General features: G+C 41.5%; 1 protein-coding gene and 1 long non-coding RNA gene across 2 annotated transcripts in view; one reads left to right on the forward strand and one right to left on the reverse strand.

Moving 5' to 3' along the window:
* LOC137315298 (Golgi-resident adenosine 3',5'-bisphosphate 3'-phosphatase-like) overlaps window positions 1-4,218 on the reverse strand; it is a 47,183-nt gene extending 42,965 nt beyond the window's left edge. The window contains exon 1 of the mRNA XM_067980099.1: window positions 3,609-4,218. Within this exon, the coding sequence (XP_067836200.1) occupies window positions 3,609-3,956 (348 nt within the window). The 5' untranslated portion in view covers window positions 3,957-4,218. The remainder of the gene's footprint in view (window positions 1-3,608) is intronic.
* Window positions 3,588-24,367, forward strand: part of LOC137315315 (uncharacterized) — a 189,889-nt gene continuing 169,109 nt past the window's right edge. The window contains exon 1 of the long non-coding RNA XR_010961368.1: window positions 3,588-4,143. This is a non-coding gene — a long non-coding RNA (uncharacterized lncRNA). The remainder of the gene's footprint in view (window positions 4,144-24,367) is intronic.

The raw sequence follows: 24,367 nt of genomic DNA on the forward strand, positions 1-24,367 counted from the left end.
AACAGACTCCCACATACCACAGTCCCGACACACAGCCCGCACGGCCATTTATTTATGTTAATTTAATTCTAGAACTAGTAGAAACACTTACGGTCTAGATTATGTTTAGAAGATAGCCCAGCTTGTTTTGATACATAAAAGCACCAGAATACAGATGTTGGGGTAGATTTTCCCCTTTAGTGCTTAGAAATAGGAAAACTCAGGCAGGGAGAATCGTACCCGTCCATTTAAATCAATGGCAAGTTGTGTTACATATGTGATTCCCCCCCCACCTGATTTTCCTCTTAGCACTCTACTGGGGCATTGCTTTCCGTCCAAACTCTAGATAGGAAAATCTGTCCCGTTATGTTTAGCCACGTACTGGAGGGGCAAAGCCATTCAAATTCAAATACAAACATCCTGTGGGTTTTGTTGGATTGCACGTTTGATTTGCAACTATATTTGAATTTAAGAGATATAGATTTAAATTTCCTGTGTCCCTGTCAAATTTTAGGAAGTATTTCTTGATCTCCCTTGTTCAATTTGGATATACCATCTAAAGCAATCAGAGAAAGATATAGATAGCAGAAAGACTCTGGACAGTTTACACTGAGCCACCAGATAAACGGTAATATTCATGGATTTCAGCCTGGTCCAGGTGGGATAGCTATTGTGTATCTACAATGTGCTATTGCTTCTGTTCAATTGTCCATTTACTGCGTGGCAGTTTATAGCCTAAGATACATACTAGTGCAGTGTTTATTCAACTGCCCTTTAAAGTTGAAGAAGATCACGTGAGGACACGCGATATAACAAGTAAACCGAAAGACAGTAACAAGGATTTTCTGTTTGATGCCTGAGCTTGTTACAGATTACCTATTTAGCAGGTAAAGGCAAGCCCTGAGCCATTGAGAACGAAGAATCGCTTACTAGAATAGTCTGAGATGATGAATCCAAGAAAAATATCTGCAGGAAAACCCCCAAAAAGCACCAATCTCCAATATGATATTAATTTTTACACCTGGGTTAATGTAACTCGGTGTGGCAGAAAGTAAAAGCCTCCCCATTTCTGTTCAGAAACCGTTATCAAGCTGTTTAAATGGTAAGCCCTAACAGAACACTGTGCGGGAACTTTTAAAACTGAAAATATAGTAAACAGCTCCTCTATGTCATTAATGTTTTTGAAAATGAAAGTTTTAAAAACTGAAAGGACTCATCATTGGCTCAGTAGTAGCATTCTCACCTCCGAGTCAGATGGTTGTAGGTTCAAGTCCCGCTCCAGAGATTTGAGCACATAATTCAGACTGACACTTCAGTGTAGTACTGAGAGAGCGCTGCACTGTCAGGAGATGCCATCTTTCAGATGAGATATTAAACCGAAGTCCTGTCTGCCATCTCAGATGGACATAAAAGATCCTATAACACTACTTCAAAGAAGGGCAGGTGAGTTGTCGAGTTGTCCCGGTGTTCTGGCCAAATTATTATCCCTCAATCAACATCACTAAAATGAGATTACCTAGTCATGATTGCATTCCTGTTTGTGGGATCTTGCTGTCTGCAAATTGGCTGCTGTGTTTTCCGGCATTACAACAGTAGGAACATAGGAACAGGAGTAGGCCATTCAGCCCCTCGTGCCTGCTCCACCATTTGATAAGATCATGGCTGATCTGTGATCTAACTCCATATACCTGCCTTTGGCCCATATCTCTTAATACCTTTGGTTGCCAAAAAGCTATCCATCTCAGATTTAAATTTAGCAATTGAGCTAGTATCAATTGCCATTTGCGGAAGAGAGTCCCAAACTTCTACAACCCTTTGTGTGTAGAAATGTTTTCTAATCTCACTCCTGAAAGGTCTGGCTCTAATTTTTAGACTGTGCCCCCTACTCCTAAAATCCCCAACCAGCGGAAATAGTTTCTCTCTATCCACCCTATTCGTTCCCCTTAATATCTTATAAACTGCGATCAGATCACCCCTTAACCTTCTAAACTCCAGAGAATACAACCCCAATTTGTGTAATCTCTCCTCGTAACTTAACCCTTGAAGTCCGGGTATCATTCTAGTAAACCTACGCTGCACTCCCTCCAAGGCCAATATGTCCTTCCGAAGGTGTGGTGCCCAGAACTGCTCACAGTACTCCAGGTGCGGTCTAACCAGGGTTTTGTGTAGCTGCAGCATAACTTCTGCCCCCTTGTACTCTAGTCCTCTAGATATAAAGGCCAACATTCCATTAGCCTTCTTGATTATTTTCTGCACCTGTTCATGACACTTCAATGATCTATGTACCTGAACCCCTAAGTCCCTTTGGACAGCCACTGTTTTTAACTTTTTACCATTTAGAAAGTACCCTGTTCTATCCTTTTTTGGTCCAAAGTGATGACCTCACATTTGTCTACATTGAATTCCATTTGCCACAGTTTTGCCCATTTACCTAATCTATCAATATCGCTTTGTAATTTTATGTGACTACACTTCAAATATATTTCATTGGCTGTAAAGCACTTTGCATCACCTTAAGGTTGTAAATGCAAGTTCTCTCTTTCTAACTCTATTTTTAAAAATTTAGAAGTTAGATATTAAGCAGAATATAGTTTACTTTTCTGCTTTCGAAACCTTGGGTTGAAAAATGATCCCCAACTGATAAAGGAATAGAATCCAGTCTAATATTTTTTTTAAAACGGAAGTAATTTTGTGTATGTGAGTTAAGATTTATTTTGCACTAAGCTGGTAATGTAAGGTTGCATTCATGTTACAAGGTTGGCAGGAGTGATTCCTGCAAAAAATAAATCTATCCCACTTCGTTCTGCAGTCAGGTTGGGCCCCAACTCTGATTTACAGCAACAAACTTTACCATTTGTGTGAAGAAACCCATTTGTACATTTAATGAAAGAAAGAAGTTGCATCCAAATAGCACCTTATGTTTCTGAATATCTCAAAGCACTTCACAATCAATGAATTACTTTTGAAATGTAATCACAGTGACATAAGCAAACTCAGCAGCCAATTTGCACACAGAAAAGTCTCAAATTTAGTAAATAAGATGAATGACCAGGTGCCATGAGAACAGGTATTATGTTGGTTTAACATCTTATCCAAAACACTGCACTCTGACAATGAAATGGGAGATACAGGGACATGACCAGCGATGAATGTAGCCTGGAATGTGTTGTATATTAGCCAAAAAATCACGACTCTGGAGCACCAATGGCTAACAGTGAATATCTACACTGTTAATTTAGAGCATTCCTGGGGGAATAAACCACCTCTTCAGAACTACCCAACTTGTTCAGGACGATGCTATTTTAAACCAGAAACTTACGTTGTTTAAAATCAGTGTTAGAAAAACTCTTTTAAAAAACACATCCGTGATTAGTTGTTACCATTACTACCGGCAACAATTTAAATGTTTTAAGTTGCTCCCATCATAATTACTCACCTCCTTAAGGAAGTAGGATGCTCTAATTGCTTACATCAAAACGGAGGAAAGCGTTTTAAACCTCAATGCACCACAAGATCTCAAAAAGAAACCCACACTGCCAAATGAGACACTGATTGTAACCCCTCCCCCCTCATTTCGTCGTTTCTGCCGCATTGCCTTTCATGGTCGTTGTTAATGCTCCTGAGCTCACCTGTATGGTTGGGAATGTATTTTTAATTAAATGATACATCTTCTGATGTGACAGCAAGTCTCCAGTGGTGAGCATCTCATCTACCCCTTCCTTGGTTTTCCCTTTGCTTTTCCCGTTGAGCTCTCCCCCTTCCATCACTCGCTTCACCTCCTCCCCTCCCCGTACGGCAGCTTCGACCGATAACGCCAGCAGTTCTGTCAGGTCGATCCTATCCGTCCCGGGCAGTTTTCTGAAGATGGCGATCCTACCGGCCAGAAAACCCGAATAGAAATGATAGAGGACTCCGACAGCCAGCAAGGCAAACACGGCTACACCGAGCGGCGACAGGCGTATACCCATGGGAGCCATGGCCGTCAAGGAGCTGCTGCGATGCAATCTGAGCAGCCCGGGTAGCTCGCGGCTCCTCGCAGCTGCTGCCGATTCCCGGGGATTGCGTCCGTTCCCAGGGGAGGATTCTTCTCCTCGAACTTCAGGGCCCTGCGGATTCCAGCTCCTATTGTTCACCGTCTTCGTACGTTCGGAAAGTGGTCACACAGTAAGTGTCAATCATCAACTCTGCTGCTAACACTCCGCAGTCGCGCTTCGTGCCCACGTCCCCGACAGGTCAGAGGGTAAAGGTAACGTGAGTGTTTCTGGGTCAGGCGAAAACTCTTTTTTACTTTGGAATGAACGATGTTGTCCACAAGTGTGGAAACTCATACATTCCTCCTCCAAGTGTTTCAATAGGAATTGGTGTGAGTATGCAGTTAGGAAGGCCTGTGTGTGGCTGGTTACTGACTGCGGTAGAAGTGGTATTTCTTGCAAAACTAAATAGGTGAAGCGAATTTATTTTTAATAAGAGGAATATCGTCACTTTTTTGTGCTAAAGTATAAATTATTTTTTATACTTTTGATAGGGAAGAGTATGATATATTTTTGCCGGCATTATATATGTTTAACAATAAAGACGTCATTCTTTAAATCAACAGAATTAAAGCTCCAACTAATATGACATCGCGAGTGCACAGGAAGAAAATAAATATGTAACTTTTATTACAGTAAGTTGTGTTAGTGTTTTTGTTTGACACCATACAACCTCAGCAGAAAAACACTACCCAGACAAAAGTACCAGATGTGGACTATTGCGGCCTAGATGAGCCCTTATTTCATGTATATATGGAGTGTGAGAGGTTACAGTCCCTCTTCCACTACTTGAAGGGGCTGCTCTTCCACTTCTGGCTGCACTTCAGTCCCACACTCCTGATCTTTGGCCACCCGGTGCGGAGGGGGGTGGGCAAGATGGAGGACCACCTCGTGGGTCAGCTCCTGGGCCTGGCCAAGGTAATCACCCACAGGTCCAGGTTGGACGCGGCCCATGGGGGCGGTCGCTCTGACTGCCGACCTCTCCTGCAGCTTTTTCTGTGCCCGGGTGGCCCTGGAGAAGGAACATGCCGTGTCCGCTGGTACGCTTGAGGCCTTCCGCAACTGGTGGGCACCACAGGGACAAGTGTATTGTTGACACCGCCAATAATAATATTTAATTGATAAATGTCCTTTTTTAATGATTTGGGTGTTTATTGTTTGTGCACCTCTAAAAAGAGGGCACTTTTGTTAATTTATTTGGGTTGTTGACACTGGCCCCTTATTGGTTAAACGAAAAGAGTACCAGATGTGGTACCAGTTATTTACCACAACTAATGTTTACTAACTAATATTTGTGCAAAGCATTTCCACACTTGAGTATATCACCCATTTCTCCGATCAAAAACACACGTACTACAGTAATGCACTATTCAATCACTTTCACACCGCCATTCATCCTGATTTAATTCAAGAGAAAATGCTTCCAGATGTCAGAACAAATACAAAAGAAAATAAATACTCAAACTAAAAAGGAACAATTGAAAATATTAAAATTGACAAAGAATGATAAATGCAGTGGTTTCTACATATGTGCAAAATTGAGAATGTCAAATCTCAATATATTGAAGCCTTGCTATTCTGGTTGGTAACAGCAAAGTTTACTTCAAAACTATGCAATCTCCCATGGTATTGCTCACAGTGTGTTGGAAGATAAGATTGTCATCAACAAAGTGACGGGTAGACAGCAGGTGAGGCATCCGAGACCCGGGAGGGAAGAAGGCAAGAAAAAGGCCAGATCGGGGAAGGTGGAGGCAGGCCACAGCAGACTTGAGGCTAGAGTGGACAAAAACATTCCTTTAATATGTATGTGTATATGTACATAATGTAGTATATACATTACAGCAGATGTGTAATCAAAACAACCATTCCTCTCTCATACACACCCTGCTCTTTAATATTAAAAAACACTATGAATTTTACCACTAACACTTTTGAAATTTTTCCTCTAGCTTTTCATTCAAATAATTTAAAAAGAACTTTAAAGAACATAATAGGAGCAGGAGTAGGCCATACTGCCCCTCAAGCCTGCTCCGCCATTCAATAAGATCATGGCTGATCTTCTACTTCAACTTCACTTCCCCGTCCTATCCCCATATCCCTTGATTCCCTTAGTGTCCAAAAATCTATTGATCTCAGTCTTGAATATGCTCAACGACTGAGCATTCACAGCCCTCTCGGGTGGAGAATTCCAAAGATTCACAGCCTTTTGAGCTGAAACTGCTAGAAGTTTTAGAAAAATATGCCATCTTTACAGCTGACTGAATGGTACTGCTGCATCCTAGAAATTTCTGCACATTGCATGTCCTCAGAATGCGCAATCCAAATTCAGCTTATAGTGTTACAAGTTCTGGACACATATCAAATCCAAGCCCAGGCTTTTGGGAGAAGCTGAGGCCTTCAAGTAAAGGCTTTAATGAAGGCATTAAAAAACAATCGAGATACATTTAATCATGTTTTTGTGAAATATGTAATTCTTAAACATTTTCTTTTGGTTAAACCTTTAATTTCAGTCACTGAAAGAAAAATTTGTGGATGAAAAAGTTGAAAAAGCATTGAGATAATTGTGTGATTCCAGTGGCCAGATTTCACAATCAGTGAGTGATGAGTTTACATTGCATTTTCTATTATAAATGTGGACATTTATAATAGAACAAGTTGACAGGAAGCACATGTAGTCATAAGATTTTTAGTTTCTTACTGGTCAATCTTCTGTGGTGTTGCGCATGTGGAGTCAAAATCAAATGTAGTCTTCAGGCGAAGCTGGGTTAAATGGTGGGGGATATCTGGGCCCGAGCTGAACGAGAACTGCAAGAATGTGCGAGGGGCAGGAGCAGTGAGGGGGGAGGGGAGGAAGAAGGGAGGGAGCGAGATGGAGAGAGTAGGAGTGAGGGTGGAGAGGGTAGAAGGAAGAAGAGTGTAAAGGAAAAGGTAGGAAAAGCAGAGACAGAGGGAGGAAGATGGAGGAGGGGTGTGGGAAAGAAAGCCCTAAATCACCATATGAACACAAAAGTACTGCTCCACACAAAAATAAATCTGTTCCTCCTCTTACAAAGTGAGAGTCACCTGTCACCTGAGGAAGGAGGAAGCCTCCGAAAGCTTGTGGAATTTAAAATAAATTTGTTGGACTATAACTTGGTGTTGTAAAATTGTTTACAATCCTCTTACAAAAACCACCATCTGAATATTGGCTGGGCTAATGTAAACAGGGGAGGGGGCTGTCAAATATTGACTGGAAAAGCTGCATCGGCAGGCAGGGCTGGTGTGTGTTAGACAGGAACATCACACTGAAGGCCGGAACAGGAGATATCAGCAAGAACGCTGCTTGAGATGGTGGTGGCCTCAGTCTTACGTATTTTTAAAACGCTGATCAGTGAAACGTTTAATAACTTTTAAAAATACATTGGAGCTGGTCTTTAAAAACTGAATGGTCTACTCCACATAATCCTTTAAAGGGAGTGCAGCCAGTAGCTGTGTATCCTATACAAAATGGAGCAGAATTGTTCCTTTCTTTTTAAACGGAGCAGGGCCACTCTTTATAAATTTTTTAAAAACAAAACTAAGCCAGTTTTATATTTTTAACAACTGAGCAGAACCAGTGAGTATCTGACAGGGGGGTAGACACACTGTGGGCCAGAGTCACAGACGGGATGACCACGTCAGGAGCTGGGGAAGCCAGGCACAACTATCAGGGCAGGAGATATGGGCAAACCGACAGCAGCCGTGTGGTGCCTTAAATAATATTACTATACATTAAATCACTGCCATGTGGGCACTATAATATATTTTTATATATTGAAGGTTAAAATAAGTTTACAAAGAGCAGCCTAGAGGACCCAGGAGGGGGTTAAGAGGAGGCCAGTAGGAGCAGGCAACAACATGATTTAAATTTTACATTTTTAGAAGGAGGCAAGAGGCTGGAAGGCAGCAAGAAAGAAAGAAAGAACTCCTCTGTTTACATTGCCCAGCCTTCTTTATGTATTGAAGAAAAACATTCAGAGATGGTAGCTTTTTTAAGAGGGGGAACTGAATATTTTCGGGGGCAAAACTTTAGTACAAAAAACCCTAATTGGCCACAATTGTCCAAGATGCACGCCCTGCAAACACTGGCGGATCACGGAATTACTCCTATGATAAAAAGTGGACAGACCCTAACTGGAGGAGGGCCCAGACACTACAGCCTACAAATTGGTAGGCTAGTGCAGGGAACAGTCCCTGTTCCGGTACAGTTAGGCCCAAGGCCCACTAAATATTGGGCCTCGGGCCTTATTTGCATCAGACTAGGGAGCTGCAGACGCCTGCTGGGCGTCCCCAGGCTGCTCGCCAGCGAAGACAACTTGAAATTCAGGCCGCTGCATCGCAGGCAACGGCCCTCAGTTAGGTCTTGAAGGGGAGCAATCAGGATGGTGAGAGGGATAATCTAGAAAGTAAGACTGAGGAGTGGGTCAGAGTGCTCAGGTTAAGAGGATCAAGTGGTGGTAGTGGAGGAGGAGCAGGCCACTGCTGCCTAGAAGCTCAGTTCCTTCCTCAGTTGTATTGCCTAGAGATTCAGCCCTCACAAAGATCTTCAAATAAAAGAAGATTGTTAAATATGTTGAAAATATCCTGCTGGGTCTGCCTAGGAGTATGGAGGAGACGCATTTTTGCAGTCAAGGATAAGTGGTTGTCTGCACTGCAGTCTACCATGAAGTACATTGCAATTTCAGAGGCATCTGCCTCAATGGCTCAGGTCCCAAGTCTAGTCAAAGTATTTCATGGATGCTCAGATTGCTGCTATAGAGACATTGGGCTCCAATCTACAAACGGTTATTTTGTCTAGCTTCAACATGTTGGGGGAATCACAGGAAGAGAACTTTGCAGCATGAATTTACAGATGTCATTGCTGTCCTTGAGCCTGCTGCCACACAGATCAGCAAACATGCTGAAGGATTGTCCAGCAACAGGGGTATGACTGGAGTAGACATGGAGGAGGCTGCTGTCTCTCAGGAAAATGTCACATCAGACCTATCCAGCATCCCTGTGCAAGTGATGGTAAATGTGCCAGAAAGTGGGCAGCAGCAGATGTGACTGAAGCAGTTGCAGAGCCATCTCAAGGTAGTTCCAGTGCACCTGAATCCCAACTGGCTGCCACTGAAATCCAACAGCTAATATCATCTCGCCAGTTCCACCTCGTTCAGTGGCATCGGGACAGAAGCTACTCCTCCCGTTGGCATTTTAGATTGCGGGCAGAATGGGGCAGAGATCAGGCAGAATTGGGTGTCTCCTTAGACTCCACCCCCCCCCCCGGCCTATCCAGTATGCGCCCTAATACGCCCTCCCACGCCCAGGAATTTTACTTCTGTTCTAGACCAAGACAATAGCTTGCTTACATCTATATCGTCCAGCCCTTCAATCTTTTTAGTAAAAACAAATTTGACTCTGTAACTCTAACTTCATAACTTAGAGTCTTAGGTCCTAAAATTATCCTTGTCTCTCTTTTATGAGATAAGGGCAGTAGTGAGAAAGGATCTTCACTCAGAAAATCAGGATGTAGAATCAATATGGGCGGAACTAAGAAATAACAAGGGGCAGAAAACACGGGTGGGAATAGTTTTATCGGTCCCCTAACCATAGCTATACCATTGGACAGAGTATTAATCAGGAAATTAGAGAAGCATGTAACAAGCGTAATGCAATAATCATGGGGGACTTTAATCTTCATATAGACTGGGCAAATCAAATTGGCAAAAGTAGTTTGGAGGACGAATTCGTGGAATGCATTCGAGACAGCTTTCTAGAACAATATGTCGAGGAACCAAGTAGGGAACAGGCTATTTTAGATCTAGTATGGTGTGAAGAGACGGGGTTAATTATAATCTTATAGTTAAGGATCCTCTGGGGTAGAGTGATCATAATATGATAGAATTTCATATTGAGTATGAGAGTGATGTAGTTCAGCCCAAAACTAGGGTCTTAAATTTAAACAAAGTTAATTACATGGGTATGAGGGGCGAGTTGGCTAAGGTTGATTGGGAAATTAGATTAAAAGATATGATGGTAGATAAGCAATGGTGAACATTTAAAGAAATAAATTCATAATTCTCAACGAATATACATTCCCTTGAGGAATAGAAACGCCACAGGAAAAATGTTCCAATCTTGGCTAATTAGAGAAGTTAAGGATAGTATTAGATTAAAAGAACAGGCTTACATTGTTGCCAAAAAGAGTAGTAACCCTGAGGATTGGGAGGGTTTTAGAAATCAGCAAAGGATGATCAAGAAATTGATAAAGAGGGAGAAAATTTATTATGAGAGTAAACTAGCAAAAAATATAAAAACAGATTGTAAGAGCTTCTACAAGTAAATAAAAAGGAAGAGATTAGCAAAAGTAAACGTTGGTCCTTTAGAGGCAGAGACAGGAGAAATTATAACGGTGAATAAGGAAACGGCAGAGACGTTAAACAAATATTTTGTATCTATCTTCACAGTAGAAGACACAAAAAAAATAGCGGAAATAGTGGGGAACCAAGGGTCTAATGAGAGTGAGAAACATAAAGTAATTTAAGATTAGTAAAGAAAAAATACTGGAGAAATTAATAGGACTAAAAGCCAACAAATCCCCTGGACCTGATGGCCTACATCCGAGGGTTTTAAAAGAGGTGGCTGCAGAGATAGTGATGCATTATTTTTGATCTTCCAGAATTCCCTGGATTCCAGAACGATCCCCATGGATTGGAAGGTAGCAAATGTAACCCTGCTATTCAAGAAAGGAGGGAGAAAGAAAACAGGGAACTATAGACCAGTTAGCCTGACATCAGTAATAAGAAAATGCTAGAATCTATTATTAAGGACGTAGTAACAGGGCACTTAAAAAATCATAGTATGATTAGCCAGAGTCAACACGGTTTTATGAAAGGGAAATCATGTTTGATAAATCTATGAGAGTTTTTTGAGGTTGTAACTAGCAAGATAGATAAGGGGGAACCAGTAGATGTAGTATATTTGGATTTTCAAAAAGCATTCGATAAGGTGCCACACGGGAGGTTGTTATACAAGGTTAGGGCTCATGGGGTTGGGGATAATATATTAGCATGGATGGAGGTTGGTTAACGGACAGAAAAAAGAGAGTAGCAATAAACGTGTCATTTTTGGGTTGGCAGGTTGTAACTAATGAGGTGCCGCAAGGATCAGTGCTTGGGCCTCAGCTGTTTACAATATATATCAATGACTTAGATGAAGGGACCGAGTGTAATGTATTCAAGTTTGCTGATGATAAGTGGGAAAGTAAGTGAGGAGGATGCAAAGAGGCTGCAAAGGGATATAGACAGGTTAAGTGAGTGGTCAAGAAGGTGGCAGATGGAGTATAATGTGGGGAAATGTGAGGTTATTCACTTTGGTAAGAACAGAAAAGCAGGATATCTCTTAAAAGGTGAGAGGCTAAGACATGTTGGTAGTCAGAGGGATTTGGGTGTCCTTGTACATGAATCACAGGAAGTTAACATGCAGATACATCAAGCAATTAGGAAAGCAAATGGTATGTCAGCCTTTATTGCAAGGGGGTTGGAGGATAGAGGAAGGAGGTCTTACTACAATTATATAGGGCTCTGGTGAAACCACACCTAGAGTACTGTGTACAGTTTTGGTCTCCTCATCTAAGGAAGGATATCCTTAGAGGGGGTGCAAAGAAGGTTCACAAGGTTGATTCTTGGGATGAGAGGGTTGCCCTGTGAGGAGAGATTGGGGAGAATGGGTCTACATTCACTGGAGTTTAGAAGAATGAGAGGAGATCTCAATGAAACGTATAAAATTCTTAGAGGGCTTGACAGGTTAGTTGCTGAGAGCCTGTTTCCTCTATCTGGAGAGTCTAGAACTATGGTCATAGTCTCAAAATAAGGGGTCAGCCATTTAGGACCGAGATGAGGAAGAATTTCATCACTCTGAGGTTTGTGAATCTTTGGAATTCTCTACTCCAGAGGGCTGTGGATGCTCAGTTGTTGAGTATATTCAAGACTAAGATCGATAGATTTTTGGACACTATGGGAGGGGATTGGGCTGGAAAGTGGAATTGAGGTCGAAAATCAGCCATGATCTTATTGAATGGTGGAGCAGGCTTGAGGGGCCGTATGGCCTACTCCTGTTCCTATTTCTTATGTTTTTATGTTCATAACTGGAACTTTATTAACCACTTTTTTTATTAAATATTTTTTTTCCCCGATGCAACAGAAGGTTGAAAAATATATTCAATAAAAGTAGTGCAATCGACCAGTTTAGTTTTTGAGTGGTGAGTCTGAGACAGCTGATTGTTGTTGGGAATTACTGAAGAAATCCAGGGTCTGAGATTAACATTCATGGAAGAAAAAACAATGGGTAAATTCACCGATCCTGCACTCTCAGCTGGGAACTATGCACAAAAGAAGCATGGATTAGAAATTGGGCAAAACATTGTAGCACTGATCCTCTAACCAGCTCTCCCTTTGACCACAGTTCCTCATAGGGAATGTGGGATCAGTGAATACACCCACAATTCTGGTGCCAAAGAGAATCCCCAAAGAAGCAATAAACAGTGACTGAGATTGGGAAAAAAACACTGACAGTTAAAGCTTGCATCTTCACTTCCACTTTAAAGAAGGACTACATTGAAAGGGAGATTATAAGGTCTGTTGCTAGGGAACTACTACCACTTGCCTGTGTGACAGTATTATATGTGCTGCAGAAAGGAATTAATTGTTTAAAATAAGTAAGTAATCAGTTCAATAATAAAATAGTCACATTTGCAAAATTCACTTCCCTACTTGGAAAAAAATTCCTTTCATTTCCATTTAAAAATTGATGACCACATATTGAAAATTAGAATTGAGCATTCAGTGCAAGACAAAGCCTTACATAGGTATGGTGGTGTACTGGTTATGTTACTGGACTGGTAATCCAGAGGTCTTGGCAAAATCTTGAAATAAAAAAAAGCCAGCATCAGTAAAAGTGACCAAGAAGCTGTCAGGTTATCGTAAAAACCCAACCGGTTCACTTATGTCCTTTAGGGATGGAAACCAGCCATCCTTACCCGGTCTGGCCTATATGTGACTCCAGTCCCGCACCTCCAGTCTTAGCTGACCTCTGAAGTGGCCTAGCAAGCCACTCAGTTGTCTCTTAGAAACAAAAAGGTCCACTACCACCTTCTCAGGGCAACTAGGGATAAGCAATAAATGCCAGCCTTGTGAGCGATGCACAGATCCTGAGAATGAATTTTTTTTAAAGTGTGCTATTTTGACTTTTTAAAAAAATATATATTTTTCACTTGAATAGTTGACCATTTTCTTCTGTTTCTCCAAACTCAGAGGCTTTGAAATGACTCCATGTGGTGATGGTGTATGAATAGTTAAAATGTTTGTTTGAAATTTCTTCCTCTTGATATTTTATTTCAAATAGGCTAATGCCTCCATTAAAGTAACAGAAGAAAGAATTTCATACCATATGCTACTATCCCGCCCTTTAATTTTAAGGCCAGGAGAGTTTTTTTTTTAAAGTGCAAAATTGCATGTTTTAAATGGAATTTGTGTATGGTAAAATAAAGTAAATCAATAGTGGGAAATTTTACTGCAACCAACCTCCAAAGTCCCAACCCATAAAAATGAAGGTAAACATTTCTCAGATGTGATGAAACTGGTGAGATTTGTGTGTAGATCAGGCTGTAACAATACATTTTTCTCTCATTAGATCATTAGAAAGAATAGAAAATAAAATATTTTAATGATGAGGGGATTATAGCAAAACAAATTTTAAAAGCAATTTTAGCAGAACAGATAGACAATCACGAACTTTTTTGTTTCATATTTTTATTATTACAGTTAATTATAAATGTTTAATGAAGGATATGTTAATTTTTTGGTCTTTTCTGCCCTTCTTATTCTCGATACTTTGACTTCTGTGTTTTAAATTAACTTCTTAAGTGAGTCTTAGCTCCTTACAGTCTTTAGAGTATCTTCACTAGCCCTGATATCAAGGTAAGTTCTTGATAATGAACAGAAACTTTTCTGTAAATTCCTTTAGCTACTGGACCTATCTTGTGCCTCCACAGGATATTTCTCACTTCTTTGAAAAGCAGTAGAGCATCACAACCCCAGACTTCATTTCAGCCTTTAACTAAACAAGCAATTTTATTAAACAATAGACAAATAAGCAAATATATAATATAATAAATATTTACAGTGGATATCATACTAATTAGCTCTTCAAATGGATTGTTCTCCTTGGAACAGAGAAAGTTGAGAGGAGATTTGATAGAGGTATTCAAAATCATGAAGGGTCTAGGCAGAGTAGATAGAGAGAAACTGTTCCCATTGGCAGAAGAATCAAGGACCAGAGGGCATAGATTTAAGGTGATTGGCAAAAGAACCAAAGGTGAAATGAGGAAAAACATTTTTACACAGTGAGTGGTTAGGATCTGGAATGCACTGCTCGAGGGAGTGGTGGAAGCAAATTCAATCACGGCTTTCAAAAGGGAACTGGATAAATACTTGAAATGAAAAAATGTGCAGGGCTACGGGGATAGGGCGGGGCAGTGGGACTAGCTGGATTGCTCATGCATTGAGCTGGTGAAGACTCGATGGGCCAAATGGCCTCCTTCCGTGCTGTAACCTTCTATGAATCTATGATTCTATGAAAACAATAAATGGTTGAAATCTGAGGAAATAATGGAACGTATTGATAAAGGAAATGCAGTGGAAGTTGTGTATATGGATTTTCAAATGGCATTTGGTAAAGTGCCACATAGGAGGCTTGTTGATAAAAGTTAAGGCACATGGTAGTAAAAGAAATGCATCACCATGGGTATGAAATTGGTCAAAGAATAGAAAAAAGAGATTAATGATTAATGGATGTTTGCCAGACTGGAGGGAATTAAACAGTGGTGTCCCCTAGTGGTCAGTGTTGAGACTATTGCTCTTCTTAATATATATAAATGCTCTGGACTTGGGTGTTAGGGGGCACAATATCAACATTTGCAGAAGGCATAAAAATAGCTAGCATTGTTAACTGAAAATGGCTGTAAACAATTTCAGAAGGATGTGGAGAATTTAGTACATTGGGCAGATAGATGTCAGATGAAATGTAATGCATAAAACTGTTAGGTGATACATTTTGGGAGGAAGAATAAGAAAAGGAATATACACTAATTGTGAAACTTCAAAAGCCGTAGAGGAGCAAAGAGACTTAGACATTCAGATGCACAAATCTTTAAAGTGGGAGGACATGATGATAAAGTTAAAAATGGGTGCTAATCCTTTGCTCGTATTTTGCTCCTCAGTAGCACTACATACAGACCTCATCTGCGGCTTTTGTGATGTCTGCATCTGACTGCTGAAGATACAGCATTGTAAGTTTCATGCAAATGAATGCTACAGACCACTGCACTTAAACCTCCTCAAATCGAAGTTCAGGGTCAGTCAACTCCCAGAAAAACCTGGTGCTACTGATTCCAGAGCTGCCATTTAGGCGCTATCTGTCTTAAAGAACAGGGTAGTATTGCAAGAAAAGGTGTTTAGTTTTTGTTTTTTTTTGAATAAAAAATGATTTTGCTGCTTCTGTACGTGTTGCAGAATGCTGTTCTTCCTTTACGCTTTGTGATGGAGACTGTGTTCAGTACTGTGCCACCTGCAATATGGCTTATTTGAGGGCAAACAAGGGGAAATGACTACAAGTCCACTTGACAGCTGCAAAAGTTATTTGCCTTGAAATCTGACCCACAAACACCTGTTTCCCTACTACAGAGGAGGAAACACTCCTGGCCCCACTACTCAAACTCACCTTTTCGGCAGTTGGTTCCTCGGCTGCTCCACGCTAGGTGAAGCTGAGCAGAGCAGGCCTGGCGTCTGCTCCACTCCTTAGGACACCAGTTTCCTGAGGGGTCCTCAAACAGGCACTAGGCCCCTCATTTACATACACCAGCTTTAGGTGTTTAGTAGGATTCCTTGAGGCACAGAACCTTGGTCCCCGAAATTGGCTTTAGTTGCACCCTATTTACGTCTGTAAGATGGATGCAACAAGGCCCAATCTCTACCCTGCTGTGCCTAATGTGCATAAATGATCATTTGATGGCTTCAAACTTTACTTTTCGTACATAAAGGGGGCCTTACGGAATATGGTGTAAGCTCTGCGCTTTACTTGAGCCTTGATTATTTACACTTTTGTTTTATTCATTCTCGGGTTGTGAGCATCGCTGGCAAGACCAGCATTTATTGCCCATCCTAGTTGCAGTGAGAAGATGGTAGTGGCCCTTTTTCTTGAACTCATGAATAGCAGTTTTATACAATAGAGTGGCATGCTAGACCACTTCAGTGGCCAATTAAGAGTCAACCATGGTGGTGTGGGATTGGAGTCACCTGTAGACCAGACTGGATAAGGATGACAGGTTTCCTTCCCTAAAAGACACTGGTGAACCAGTTGGGTTTTTAACAACAATGCAACAGCTTTTTATTTCTAGTTTTTTTTAAACTGAATTCAAATTTTCAAACTGCCATGGTGGGATTTGAACTTGTGTCTCTGGATTATTAGTTCAGGCCTCTAGATCACTAGTCCAGTAACATAACCAATATGCTACCATACTCAATTTCTGCTTGTTTACGCCAGTTTTTAGGTTCTGACATATGCTAATACATTGGCAGGAAATTTCGGTGTAAATTTCCCCAGGTACGTGGTACCTCCTGCCAAGCACGCTGCATTGCTGTCCTCTAGACCAGGTTTTCTGGAGTACCAAACTCACGCCCACCTCATGCAGCAGCAGCAGCTCCATTTTACTAGCCCAAAGGCAACCTTGTAGCTCTTTCATTGCTTATAAAGCGGGCTCAAATTCCAGCTGCAATGTCCAGCTGAAACCATTGGCATATTGACATCTTAAAAGGGTTTCATGCAGCAAATCATTCATACTCCTATCTGCAAAATGCATGGTCAGCTAATGACACACAAGATGAGCTGCAGGTTGGGCATGTCTGTCACTTCTTGCAGGAAGTAGGGGAAGTGAAGCCATAGGCTTTCCCCAAGCTAGTACCTTCCTGTGCTTGTTATATCTTTTCCGCTTTCTCATTCACTGACACAAAGGTATATACACAGCCACAAAAGCATCACATACATTAGCTTGCAATGCAAGCTCTGTGTGAAGATGTGCTTGGAGCCTGCATTCTAACATGTTCTTTTTCCTTAATGTGCCATTATCACACCAATGTTTGGAAGCAAGCAGAGTGCACAGTGTGATCCCATCCTAAACAGATAGCAAGCCTTGCTAGGTACCATTAACATCATTCAAAACATATTGCTCTATGTAAATGAAGTTGTCTTATATTTTGTGCAAGAGTTTTTAAGATCTAGATAAAAGACTGGATGACTGCATGCTATCTTAATGGAGCAGGTATCCAGCAAAAGGGATCCCCACCCAATCTCCCGGTCCTCTCAGATATCCCGTGCAGATTGGACAGATCCCACCAAACGGAAAATATGTCCTAATATTTTAAATTAGGGATGGCTTTATATATCACCAAATTTTTCAACACATTTCACCTATAGTCCTGTGAACTAATTTAATAAATATTATGCAGTAGAACAGAACTTAAATTTAGGAACATTACTGATAATTTTTGCTGCTTTAAATGTGAGTGCCTCATCCAACCACCAGATGTCCCTGTTACCCAAGAATCAGATAAAATGAAAATAGGGGAAATAAGATCACAAGATAAATACAATAGAGGGAGGTCACTCACTCTGTTTTAACTTATCCACCCAGAAAAAAAAAACTTACCTTTTCTCTCAACACATCACATAACTGAATCCTGAATGCAGCTAAAGTTTTTGCTTCCACTGCCCTACCCAGAAAACCATTTTAAATGTTGATCACTGGGTGGAGTTCTTCTTGACATCTATCGTAAATTGTCCTTTCACCAGTTTTAGCCTATGTCCCTCTTTCTAATGTCCAGGATTCTATTAAAAAAAACGCTGCCATCCTTTGTAAACTTTGCATCCAGAAGAAATTTCTTAGATAATACTGCACAGATATCAATAAAGCAATACTTCAACTGGGCTAATTCAGCTCAGGTAGGAAAGTTTAGAATTTGCCCCCAAGTTGAAGTAAACCTTCCTGTTTTGCAGAATAGTACCTTAAGCTCACACAGCCACACACACATATATGAGAAAAAAGAGCATAAAGTTAGATTTGTTTTGTTTTTGCAGCTGTTGATCAATAGCCAAATATGTGCCACTGATGAATCTCTGAAAAGAAGAAAAATTGGAAAGTTATAAAAAAAAATACACTTTTTAACATTCTCATAGTGATAATATTGCTGACCTGAGCAGTTATTCTGATTTTTCTCTTAATATGCTACTGAATAAACCTATTCTGTAGGAATCTTCTTCCATAGTTAGTCAAGCCTTTTGTATCATTTTTAAAAGTGCACTGTTTTCATAAAAAACATATTTGGTGAACTTTTGTTTTTTAGGGAAAAAAGAACCAGAGAAAAAGTATGTTACTTTTCACCGTTATGTCACCTACAAGTGATGTGATGACACGTTTCAGCATAATACACATTTATGTTGTGCAAACAGATTTTTTAAAAAATGATTTGCCAAACACTTTCCTGAAGACAATGCCCTTTTAAGAGCTGTGCCTAATTCCATTTTCCATAGGGAAACAGTATGATTTCCATAGAAACAGACAACATAGCCACAAGGGCCATAAAAAGTCACAGCTGCTGAATAAAAATGTCAATTCAAATGTGTTTTTAAATATAATTTCTGGCCCGTAACTTAATTTAAAAATCCTCTAGGGATATTAATTGTTAGCCACAAAATCAGAGATAATAATGACTAATATAAGAAAAGAATACAATGGTACATTGGGCTGGATTTTGCTGCAAAAATAATGGCGAGCCTAATAGTGCTCACCGTTATTTCAGTGCAAATGGTAGAGCGACTTCTGGCGACCGCACATGCGCAGTCACATGCGGAAATCCGGAAGTTGCTCTACCAGATGCCCTGCTCTTCTGTAAGCTTCACCGAAACGGCATCTCGCTGGCTGACTCACCGTTTAAATGAATGGAACTGCGTGAAGTTCCTGCACTGCCCTGATGGATACAAACTAATCTCACCAAAAAAAAAGGTACATCAAGTCATTTAAACCTAAGCACCCTTTTAACGGTGTGGTAAGTCTTAATTACTGCCAAACAACCTCTCTGGCACTGAAAATTAACTTGTACAATTGTGGAGTCTCATTCCTTCATATTTTAATTGTTGGACATTTAAAAAGAAATATTTCTTTTTCTGTCTCTTTTATCTCTGTCTCTTAATTGAATATTTCTTACCCCCTCTTTATTTCACTTTCTGTACCTGATCTGATATTGAATTCACTATTCTAACTTACACTTCCTGGTTCAAACTCTTCGCTGCTCATCAGATGCTTTAATCTGATTGGTTAAGGGGACCTACAGTCGCTTGCCCCGTTCACACAGGTCCCACCAGCATTGCAGAGGGCGCCATTTTGGATTCAGTGCCTGATGAGAAGAACTTGTCGTCAAAAAAAAACAGGAAAAGTTTATGGGCAAATGCAAGTGTAACAAGCGGCGGGCACGTTCGTTCGCCGCTCAGAGAAAAATCCAGGCGATAAGAGTTCAGAAGTGATGCAACTCAATAGTAGACATTAACTAATAATATGAGTTTAATTCTATTGCATTTTGACTGTTGTGAGATTCTACTCTCCATGATGTTGCCATACTTCCCATTCCTACTTCCACTCACCTCCAAAAACTCCCAATCCTAGACCCTTGTTCCATAACCAATCTGTGCCCATAGCATAAGAACATAAAAAATAGGAGCAGGAGTAGGCCATACAGCCCCTCGAGCCTGCTCCGGCATTCAATAAGATCGTGGCTGATCTTCAACCTCAACTCCACTTTCCCGCCCGATCCCAATATCCCTTGATTCCCCTAGAGTCCAAAAATCTATCGATCTCAGCCTTGAATATATTCAATGACTCAGCATCCACAGCCCTCGGGTAAACAATTCCAAAGATTCACAACCCTCTGAGTGAAGAAATTCCTCCTCATCTCAGTCTTAAATGGCCGACCCCTTATCCTGTAACTATGACCTCTAGTTCTAGACTCTTTAGCCAGGGGAAACAACCTCTCAGCATCTATCCTGTCAAGCCCCCTAATAATCTTATATGTTTCATTGAGATCACCTCTCATTCTTCCAAACTCCAAAGTGTATAGGCCCATTCTACTCAATCTCGCCCATAGGACAACCCTCTCATCCCAAGAATTAATCTAGTGAACCTTTGTTGCACCGCCTCTAAGGCAAGTACATCCTTCCTTAGATAAGGAGACCAAAACTGTACACAGTACTCCAGATGAGGTCTCACCAAAGCCCTGTACAATTGTAGTAAGACTTCCTTACTCTTGTACTCCAACCCCCTTGCAATAAAGGCCAACATACTATTTGCCTTCCTAATTGCTTGCTGTACCTGCATACTAACTTTCAATTCATTCCTGGTTGCTTTGTCTCCATCTCTTGTTACTACCTCTTTTCCTTTCTAGGTCTTGATTTCACCAAAGATTCTATTGCTGGGTCAGAATTTTTAATTTGTATCACACTTATTGATTGAATATTGGTAGTGAAACTGATACGTCGTACAATTTCAGAATTCAAAAGATTATTATTATTTGTGGAAATATATATATATAATGGATCATATTATGCTTTACCAAATGACAGCAGCTTTGATAGATTATCCTTTATCATGCTGAAGTTTATGTCAGTTACAATTATTTGGTTGTTACTACATATTCACTTTTTGAAGACTAACATTATAATCAAAGAAAAATTAAAAACTTTGAGAATTATTTTCTGCTGCTCAACGATAAAGTCACCAACTCATATATAACTACATTATAGTACATCAACTGTGAATGACAGCGTATTCATTAACCTTCTGTAATGGTAAGTTCCATTCCAGTAAAGTCATAATGGTTTTTGAGCGTTAAGGAAAAGAGATTGAATCTGAGTTTACTTAGGTTTTTTTTAAAAGATTGTGACAAATAATGGCTGAATTGTACAGCGACTTATCATTAATGCACATCACCTGTCATTATTTTGGCCCTTGTCAGCAAACTAAAGCAACTCAGTAAGCTTACAGATGATATTTGGCAACCTTCCTAACCTGTGCATTCAGACTCAATCCTTAGTCTTACTTTCTAGATTATCACTCCTTCTCTCCTGGTTGCTTATCTCCATGACCTATCTTTGTAGCTATCAAACTGTCTACGGTAGTAGCCGGCTTCAGCTTGGTCAAATGCAGTTTTCAACTCTCTTCTTGCTTGTTCTATTGTAACATTATCTTTGCCAGAGTTCTTCAAGACAAAACAACAACTTGCATTTATAGAGCACCTTTAAGGTAGTAAAACATCCCTAGGCACTTCATAGGAGCGTTATCAAACAAAATTTGACACCGAGCTACATAAGGAGATATAAGTACAGGTAACCAAATGCTTGGTCAAAAAGGTAGGATTTTTTTCCCATTCATTCATGGGATGTGGGCATCACTGGCAAGGCCAGCATTTATTGCCCATCTCTAATTGCCCTGGAGTAGGTGGTGATGAGCTGCCTTCTTGAACCACTGCAGTCCATGTGGTGAAACTATTCCCACAGTGCTGGTAGGGAGTTCCAGGATTTTGACCCATCGATGATGAAGGAACGGCGTTTTATTTCCAAATCAGGATGGTGTGAGACTTGGAGGGGAACGTGCAGGTAGTATTGTTCCCATGCACCTGCTGCCCATGTCCTTCTAGATGGTAGAGGTCGTGGGTGTGAGAGTTGCTGTCGAGGAAGCCTTGGTGAGTTGCTGCAGTGCATCTTGTAAATGGTATACACTGCAGCCACGGTGCGCCATTGGTGAAGGGAGTGAATGTTTAGGGTGGTGGATGGGGTGCCAATCAAGCGGGTTGCTTTGTCCTGAATGGTGTCGAGCTTCTTGAGTGTTGTTGGAGCTGCACTCATCCAGGCAAGTGGAGAGTATTCCATCACACTCCTGACTTGTGCCTTTAAAGAGCATCTTAAAGGAGGAGAGAGATGGAGAGGTTTAGGGATGGAACTCCAGAGCTTAGGGCCTATGCATCTGAAGGCACAATCGCCATTGGAGTGATTAAAATCGGGGCTGTGCGAGAGGCAAGAATTGGAGGAGCGCAGAGATCTCGGAGGGTTGTAGGGCTGGAGGAAGCCACAGACATAGGGAGGGGAGAGGTCTTGGAGAGATTTGAAAACAAGGATGAGAATTTTAAAATCAAGGCACTCCTGGACAGGGAGCCAATGTAGTTCACCGAGCAAGGGGTGATGGGTGAACGGGACTTGGTGCTCGTTAGGATACGGGCAGCAGAGTTTTGGATGAGCTCAAGTTTATGGAGGGTGACAGATGAGAAGCCAGCCAGAAGAGCATTGGAATAGCCGAGTCTAGAGGTAACAAAGGCATGGATGAAGGTTTCAGCAGCAGATGAGCTGAGGCAGGGGCGGAGACAGGCGATGTTACGGAGGTGGAAGTAGGCGGTCATGGTGATGGAGCGGATATGTGTTAGGAAGCTCACCTCAGTCAAATTCAATGCCAAGGGTGCGAACAGTCTGGTTCAGCCTCCAACAGTGGCCAGGGAGTGGGATGGAGTCAGTGGCAAGGGAATGGAGTTTGCAGCGGGGTCCAAAGACAATGGCTTCGGTCTTCCCAATATTTAGTTGGAGGAAATATTTGCTCATCCAGTCGGACAAGCAGTGTGACAAATGAGAGACAGTAAGAGGCAGTGGCGGGGTCAAGAGAGGTGGCGGTGAGGTAAAGCCGGATGTCGTCAGCATACATGTATCTTTGGATGATGTCGTCGAGGGACAGCATTTGGATGAGAAATAGGAGGAGGTCAAGGATAGATCCTTGGGCGACTCCAGAGGTAACAGTGCTAGAGCGGGAAGCAAAGCCATTGCTGGTGATTCTCTGGCAACGACTGGATAGATAAGAATGGAACCAGGTGAGTGTAGTCTCACCCAGTTGAACAAAGGAGAGTCGAGGATGGTGTGGTCAACCTTTTCAAAGGGTGCAGACAGGTCGAGAAGGATGATGAGAGATAGTTTACCACGGTCACAGTCACATAGGATGTCACTTGTGACTTTGATAAGGGCTGTTTCAGTACTGTGGCAGAGGCAGAAACCTGATTGGAGGGTTTCGAACATGGAGTTGCGGGAAAGATGGGCACCGATTTTGGAGGCAACAACACATTCAAGGACTTTGGAGAGGAAAGGGAGGTTGGAGATGGGGGCAGTAGTTTGCAAGGACAGAAGGGTCGGGTTTTTTGAGGAGGGGGTTGATGACGGCAGATTTGAAGGGGAGAGGGACAGTACCTGAGCATAGTAGGCTGATAATTGCTGATCATTTCTTCAAAGCAAAAGAGGAACCAGTTTCAGAATTATTATTCTAGGGACCAAACCACGGAACAAAATGAGAGGTCAGCCTAGAATTAAATACAATACTCAACTTGTATGGGATTCAGAAATTCCTATAGAAGAATTACCATCATGCATGATGAATGAAGAGGTGTGGAGGACAGTTACAGATATCTCCGACGATAGTCAACTGATGATGATGATGATGATGATGGGCGGTGAAGCATTGCATTGGATTCCAGCGTGAGTGAGAGGGCACTGGGTCAGATGTAGATTTCTCCACATGCTAACTTCCTGACCTTAGTTGTGCTGCTCTGGAAAACTTTGAACAAGAAATGTGGCATTGCACTGCAGATAAGGATGGAGAATCATTTCTGGCTTCTCTTGTGTACCTCCTAATGGCCAATTTCATAACCAAGTGGATCAAATGTAAGAAATGGATGAGATATGCAACCTGTTATTTGGAGATAGTGGGGAGGGATTTTTAACTTTGGCCCTAAACAGGCAAAAAGTTGGTGATGCCCGCATAATGCTTGCCTGAGACCTCATTTGAAATTTTATCGGGTAGCCGCGGGCATCGAACAGACGCTCCACTGCAGCTCGCTGGTTTTGGACAACGGAAAATCGTCCAGCTTCTGCACAGCTTGCGGGGGGGGGGGGGGGTGGCGGGGAGGGATTGTATACCACGAGGGGTCAAGAATAGACCGGCAGCATGCTCCTCTTGGCCGTACAAAATCTTTTAAAAAAACGTACCTTTTCCTGAACAGCCTCCAGTGGTCCCTTTAGAAACCACTAGTTAGGCCCCCCCACGCCTGGCGCAACTGGGCCTAGTGTAAATCGCTCTCCCATTTATACATTAAAATTGCAATCGGGTCCTGTGACCAGAGTAGGGGCCCAATTTGCCTTTTTAAACAGCCACCCGCCTGTTTTGGGTG

This window comes from Heptranchias perlo, chromosome 3 (genome assembly GCF_035084215.1).
Source record: "Heptranchias perlo isolate sHepPer1 chromosome 3, sHepPer1.hap1, whole genome shotgun sequence".
Taxonomy (NCBI): domain Eukaryota; kingdom Metazoa; phylum Chordata; class Chondrichthyes; order Hexanchiformes; family Hexanchidae; genus Heptranchias; species Heptranchias perlo.